Raw genomic sequence first — 7,681 nt, 5'->3', positions numbered from 1 at the left:
CTTCAAACATATATTTTATTCAAAAATAAAAACATCATCGCTTTCTCAAAATCACATAAAGCCATATTATAACATCGACTGAGATAAAAAATAAAATAAAATATTAAAATCACGATGTATCTCGCTGCATTGCGCGAGTACGCTTCTAGTAATAAAAAAATTGAATTAAAAATTACATAAAAAATGAGAAATTTTAAATAGTTAATTCGATACTAATATCAATATATTTTTGTGAAAATCTTATTATATCTTCAAATTTATATTTTATTAAAAAAATAAAAATATTATCGGATTTTCAAAATCATATAAGACCATATTATAACATCGAATGAGATAAAGAATCAAACGAAATATTAAAATCAAGATATATCTCGCTGCATTGCACGAATACCCTTTTAGTCCCTAGAAATGCATATTATCTTTATGCCCTTGTTAACCTAATTTTAGCATGTTAATCACAATCATTATATTTGATGAGGTAAAAGTAAGGGTGTTCACGGTGTGGTGGCAAACCGCACCGCGTATGCGGTAGAGCATTTTTTCAAACCGTAAACTGCATCGCATACATCCCAAATTGTACCAAAACCACATCGCATTTGTGTGGTGCGGTTTATACGGTTTGTCCCTACCACACTTTATGTCTACAATCCAGTAATTATAAGTTTAAAAAATATATTATAAAATCAACGATAAAGTGACCATAGTCCAAAAAAATAAAGAATTTCAATACATCCGATTCACATAATATTGTATAAATAAAAATAGTACAAAACTTTTAAGTTTATTTATTAATATTGCCAATTGGATCAAACTCAAAGTTCAAAACACAAATTCCAAAAATATTACATAAATACTAACTTATATCTATGTTATATATAAAATTTAAAAATACAAAATATAAGGTGTGGTATTGATTGAACCGCGGTTTGATAACTCAAAACCGCTAACTGCACCACATAGTGAGGTTTGATAAAAATACAAACCGCAAATCTCACCGCGAAATTCTAAACCGCACTTTAGAGTGTTGTACGGTGCAGTTTATGCAGGATAAACACCCTAGGTAAAAGGTTGAGATCTATCATCGTGCTTCCTTCTTTTATCATGTTCGCATCTGAACATATATATGTATGCAAGCATGTATGTATATACGTGTGTGTAAATATCATGATTCAAGAAGCTGGATCAAGTCTTAAACAATCATTTGCAAAGTTTACAGGAATCAATAGGTGAAATTTGAGTAAGGGGTTGTTTGGTTCGTATTCAATTAAGCCTTATATGATTTATTATTTAATTGTTATGCGAATAAACAGTCTAAATATAGCAATAATTTTCATAACTTGTAAATTTCTAATTAAAAAACCTAATCCATAACAATAACGTTCATTCTAATAAATTAATAATCATCATATAACAATAAGTTCCCGTTTGGTTTGGTTTGGTTTGATTTGAAGTGAAGGAATGAAATGGATTTGGGATTTACATTTCAAATTCATTCCAATTCCATATTTGGTTTATTAGATTATCCGGATTTGAAATCCTAATGGGGTGTTTGGTTCACATAATGGAATTTGATGGAATTGGAATCCATCAAAAGAATTTGACTTTGAAGGAATTGGAATGAAATCTCTCAATAGAATTGGAACAATCGTCTTTGTTTGGACCATCCCACATATCGCCCCACCCACACCCTACCAACCATTATGTCACTACTATCGTCGTCACAACTATCACCCCGCCCCAACCCCACCCAAGCCCGCCCCCACCACTCCCGCCCCGCCCCACAATAGGTGGGGTTGTTAGAGGTAGGCAGGGTGGGGCGAGGCATTGGGGATGGGGTTAGTGGGTGGCAGGTAAAGACTATAGTGGTAGGATGGTGGTTAGTGGTGGGTTGGAGTAGGGTGTGGGTGGGGGGTGGTAGATGTGACGATGATAGTGGTGAGATAGTGGTCGGGTGGCTGGGGTCTGAGAGTGCGTGGGCATAATGACAACAATAGTGGCATGATATTTAATGGTGGGTTGGAGTAGGGTTAGGGTGGGGGTGGGGGTGGGTGGGGTAGGTGGTAGATGTAACGATGATAGTGGTGAGATAGTGGTCGGGTGGCTGGGGCCTGGGAGTGCGTAGGTATAATGACAACAATAGTGGCATGGTATTTAGTGGTGGGTTGGGGTTGGGGTTGGGGTCGGGTAGGTTGCGAGTGAGTGGCGGTTATGAAAGTGACAATAGTGGTGAGGGGTGGGGTAGTGGGGATGGGTGGCAGTTATGACGATGACAGTGGTAGGATGGTGGTCGGGTGGCTGGGAGTGGATGGGTATAACAACGACAATAGTGGCATGGTGGTTAGTGGTGGGGTGGAGTAGGGTGAGGGTGAGTGGCAGCTGTGATAGCGACAATAATGGTGTGGTGGTGGGGGTTAGGTTAGAGGCGTGACAATAACGGTAGTAGCATGGTCGTAGCAAGGATGTGCAGTGAGTGACCGGGGGTGGGTAGGTGTGATGACAACAATAATGGCATGGTGGTTAGTGGTGAGGTAGGGTGGGTGGTGGTGATATTAGTGGTGTGGTGGTGGTAGTAAGGGGTTAGGGGTGGGGCATCACAAACAGTAGTAGCATGGTCGTTAAGGGTGTTGATGGAATTCAATTCCTTCCATTATGCTAAGGAATGATGAATTCCTTAACTTGTGGAATTCATTGGAATTTGAAGGATTCCATCCATTTCAAGATATGAACCAAACAAAGGAATGGAATTTGGTCAAAGGAATTTATCATTCCAATTCCATCAAATTCCTTCGAATTCCGCGAACCAAACGGCCCCTAAGATTTAATTGAAATCCTTCAAGCATAAGAATTTGAAATCCTTAAGGAGTGTTTAGAATTTCGTAGGGTTGTATGTAATAAGGTTTTAGAAAAATTTAAAAACATTTGTTTTGTAATAATCGATTAATAAAAATAGAATTCAATTATTTTTAAATTTATTTATAATTTTTTCTATCAATTATTTATAAATAATGAAATTCAATTTCATTCTAAATCCTACAAACCAAACACACCAATGAATTCAAATCCAAATCCCTCCATGAAATCTAAATCCTGCAGATCAAACCAACCCTAAGAAAATTCTTGTCTCCTCAGTTTCTACACTCTTATCGGATTTAAGAAAAATTCTTGTCTCCTCAGTTTCTACACTCTTATCGGATTTAAGATCGACAACCTTAACAACTTCGCCATTGCCTAATCCAACATTTTTACAAAACATTAGCTTTGTACATAAAGTATTAAATTATTTTTATGAGGGTTTGACGTCTCCCTGATTATGGCAAATAACCTCAACACTTGTTATAAGCCTTATTGAAGCTGGCGGTTCATCGGTGTAGGAAGAGAGAAAGGAAGGATGGTTTGCGATGGTGAAAAGAAGCACATGCAAGTTGGTGGAGGAAGGGAAGAATGCAACGATAGTGGTACGACTTAATGAATAAGCCGTTTTCTGACTCATCAACCCAATTTCGAAAAAGTATAGACGACTTACCTATACTGATAATGAAACAAACAGCACATCAAAACTTTGGAGCAAATGAAGACCAACTCCAAATTCAAAAAAGTTCCTATCCAATCCATCATATATTACTTTTATCAGAATTTGTGCTTCTATACAGTAAAAGCCTTTATTTTTGTTTTCTATTAAATTCAACAAGGGCTTTTTGTGCATCTCTGAATACAACTACTAATCCAAGTGCACATGATACACAAGTATTCACAAATAGAGATCGATGCACACAAAAGCCCAGGATCAGGCTACTTTTCTTTTGAAGGAGCTCGGACAGACCCGAGTTTTTCTTTTTGCATACCAGAAACAGGCATGGAAATCATATCACTGGTATTAGTTACAATTCTAAGTTTGAGTTAAGACAGGATTTAGCACACACATATACGACTAACAAGAGTCTTCCCCATTTACAAACTATAACGTATATCTATCGATAGTATTTAGTAACACATATCGACACTAACCACTCAAGAGGAGGAGGGGGTTAGTCGCCACCAACTTGTCTCTTCCAAGAGTCTTCCACAATCAACTCATCCACTCCCCAATCTTCATTACTACAATTTCAGAAACAAAATATAAAATTTACAGATGAAAATTAAAACCTACAGCTAATAATTAGCTGTGGCAACAAACATTACCTTCCGTCTGGCAGGTGTCTACGAATGGTGAATGGTATCTTTTTCATGCGAAGCTCCTTCATGGCAATCTCAATAACAAAATGAAAATCCATCAACTGTTATACAGATTTTATCTAAATCTCCTAATACATTGTTTTATAGGACTTCTAACTTAAAGGTGTTACAGTAAATTTATATGACGCTTTTGGACATCTTACCAAGTAATTTAATAGGATTCCACGTATTCTTACATGATATCAGAGCTAAGGTCTACCACTCTAGGGACTCGACACTCTGGAAAAATGTCTGCCCATCTAGCCTCTATTGGAGGGGGCATGTTGGAATCCCACATCGGCTAGAATTGAACTATTTCTTTTCAGTATCTGTTCAAACATCCTCTCGCCTCAAGGGCTCCTTTTAGAGAGTAATCTAATGAGGTTCCACATATCCTCATTCTAAACAAGCTAGATAAAGAAAAACGTGGGATCCGAGTAATAGGCCTTCTGCACACATGGGTAACTATATCTTAAAAGAAGTCGAGTACAATTGTTGCCAAAGCAGACACATCTAATTAAAAAAGATATCGACTTTTACACTTAGTCTTGTTCGTGGATGTTAAAGAAGAACAAATAAAGGTCCTCGTCTCGTAGGAGTGAAATTTGACTACGAACATGAGCACATATGCAAGTAGACTTGATGATCTTCATTAACTATCTCTAGCATTCTTGCAGACTAAACATAGATTTTAGTTTATCATCTTCATCATCTACAGTCTTGAATCTCTCTTCCCTTTAGGGTAGAGGCAACGTCTTCATACATGCCCCCATCCGACCCTACCTTGTGGGAGATATAATGGGTTCTTTTGGTTTGGTTTATCTATGGTCCAGTATAACATTAGCTCCTTTTGATCTCACTCCCTACTAGTCTCCAATGTCTTCCAGTTCAAGAAGCCATCACAGCAACACATAAGTTCTTTGCAAAACTAGGTAATAGTCTCAATCAAAAAACATGGAGTTTGCAAAACAAGCTAAATAACAAAAGTTAGAGGATCACCATACAACACAAACAACCACTTCACAATATTTCTTGTAAGAGTACTTGTTAAGAAAATCACCTCAAGTGGGTCAGTCTCACCCTCCAATTCAACCATGACAGGAGCATTCATGCTGTTCAAAAAGAATTAATGCTTATATGAGTCTGTAAATCAATATTATTCAAGCCGAAAACACGCACATATTCATTTCAAAATAAAAAGAAAAGAAGGAAATAAAGAGCAAGGTGAAAAGAAAGGGCAACCTGATCTGCAGAGCACGGGTACCCAAGATTCTAGCCCTTTCATACTTGGTCATATATTTTGATGTTTTCCTAGGTCGTTCTGCTTGTTCTTGTTCTTGTTCTTCCTTTTCTTCATTGTCAGCTAGAAGAGGATCTGGTAATTCATCTTCTTTATTCTCTCCTTCAACATCTTCCTCTGCTCCTTCCTGCAATTTATTCATCCAAATTCATCTTATTATGTCGTTCTCGATGTAAAACATTAAAATGCACTAAAACAAATTTTCTTACTTCAGGCTCAGGTTCCATTGGCTCGTCATCATATCTGCAAGAAAGTTAGGAAACTTGATATGTCAAACTGAATATTGGTCGGAAGATATTTAACAAAAAAAAAAAGACTGCTTTCACTCAACCAAATCAGCAAACGCTCAAGACCACTAGCAACATGGTACCATCATTCGATGGGTTCAATGCTCTTAGAGCGACAATGAATTTTAATATTCAAACAATTGGAGTCCACCTTTTTAAAAATCAATGCTACATCAGTACAGAATCAAGAAAATACATAACCCCCAGGTCCCCCACCCAGCAAAGATTTCATTCACGAAAACCACTTCATCAAACAGCAATTCGTAGATATGTTATACCTTTGTTTGACTGATATAGAGCATCTCATTGTAAAACAATTTTATAATTTCCCGATAATATGCACTAGTGCCCATTAGGGGTGTTACCAGTTCAATAGAGTGGGTGCGGTTTTTTGCGGTTTGATGCATATGCGATGCAGTTTGCAGTTAGGAAAAAATGCTCAAACTGCACCGCATATGCCTCAATGCATGTTATGGTCATGACTCAATCCAACAAACGAAAAAGAGTTCCAATCCAAGAAAAAATAAAGAGTTCCAATCCTCTATAAATTTTATTATTATATTTTTTATAAATATATAATATAATTAAGTTATATATATATATGGGGTGCGGTGGCACAGCAAGGGTGGTTTGATAAAAATGAAACCGCAAACCACATGAAGAAAGTTCTAAACCAGTCTATGCGATGTGAGCACTTTATGCTTATTAGATGAACACCCCTGCTGCCCATTGTTACTCATCATGACATCTTAAACTCCTTAACCATATAAATCATAAATGGGGAATCATTATTTTCTTAATCCCTTGAAATTTTCTCAGTACAATGAAGAGTGGTATGAGTACCAAACTGATCTCCTGTTTAGCACTGTGTTTCATACAAGTCTTAAACAGTGACTCAACGCAACTTGTTTGTTTGTATATGGCGCATATATATCAAGCTGGTACTTGTAACAATCTCGTTACAGAAAATCCATGATATTATAACACAAATAGAAAAAGCAGCAAAAGAGATCACTCATAACTTTCAAACCCTAGAACCCTGAGAATGGGTTGAATTACACAAGATACCAAACTAATCAACAAAAAACGAAACAATAACAGCAAATTCACCATAACTGTAAGCATACTGAAGTTATTTTTGAACAACTTAGAGTAAATCCAGGAATCACACACAAGAAAACATGAAGCCATACAAACACAGCCAACGCAAACACACAGTCGAGAATGAACTTTTATTGAATATGAAAAAAGAGACAAAGGGTGCACAAACGTACGCTCCGTCCATCTCATATTCTTCATCCGCCATTTTTACAAGCCCAAACTCCCCTTGAAGACGAAATCGATGATAATTGCGGTTACAGCCTGTAGCTCTTCCCCCTCTTTCTTCTCGTTTGTGCTAAAACCCTCGTATCGTACCAGCTTATACTGGTGGAATCTTCTAGGTGGTTATTAATTTACATCACACACCCTTTATTATTTAATAAATACGTAAATGGTCCCTAAACCATGTCTATGAGTTAGAGTTAATCATGTGCGGTCTTTGGGTCCGGTACGTCCGGACTTGACCTATCTTTCTTGTCTAAGAGCTTGTTTGTTTTTTGAAAAAAAAACCACTTAATACTCTTAAGTCTGAATCGATCAGACGTCTTTATTTTCAGACCATTTGTTTTTTTTTAAGTAAGAGTTAAAAAGCTCTTACCGTCCTCTGAACAAAAAAGTGATAACTTAATCACTTAAATCCTATTAATCGCTCCGTCCAGACTCTCCACTCGATCCTCGCCTCTAGATCTAGTCCTCCAAATCGATCTTGTAAGACGTTCAATCTCCAAATCAGTCACGACCCAAATCGATCCACACACTCTCGATCTCCAAGGTATGTCTC

The 7,681-nt window shown here is 37.1% G+C and overlaps 1 protein-coding gene across 1 annotated transcript; it reads right to left on the bottom strand.

The window, feature by feature from the left end:
* Positions 1-3,765: 3,765 nt before the first annotated feature.
* Positions 3,766-7,209, bottom strand: LOC112512643 (DNA-directed RNA polymerases II, IV and V subunit 6A-like). The gene is made up of 6 exons (XM_025118709.1): positions 7,074-7,209; positions 5,722-5,755; positions 5,455-5,639; positions 5,273-5,324; positions 4,180-4,247; positions 3,766-4,095 (listed from the first exon to the last, which is right to left on the bottom strand). Exons 1-6 carry the CDS (start codon positions 7,103-7,105, stop codon positions 4,026-4,028), a joined length of 441 nt encoding a protein of 146 aa, XP_024974477.1. The 5' UTR covers positions 7,106-7,209; the 3' UTR covers positions 3,766-4,025.
* Positions 7,210-7,681: the final 472 nt, after the last annotated feature.

Source organism: Cynara cardunculus (genome assembly GCF_001531365.2).
Source record: "Cynara cardunculus var. scolymus isolate 2C chromosome LG 5, CcrdV1, whole genome shotgun sequence".
In the NCBI taxonomy this organism is placed as follows: domain Eukaryota; kingdom Viridiplantae; phylum Streptophyta; class Magnoliopsida; order Asterales; family Asteraceae; genus Cynara; species Cynara cardunculus.
This window is presented reverse-complemented; position numbering and strand designations above follow the sequence as displayed.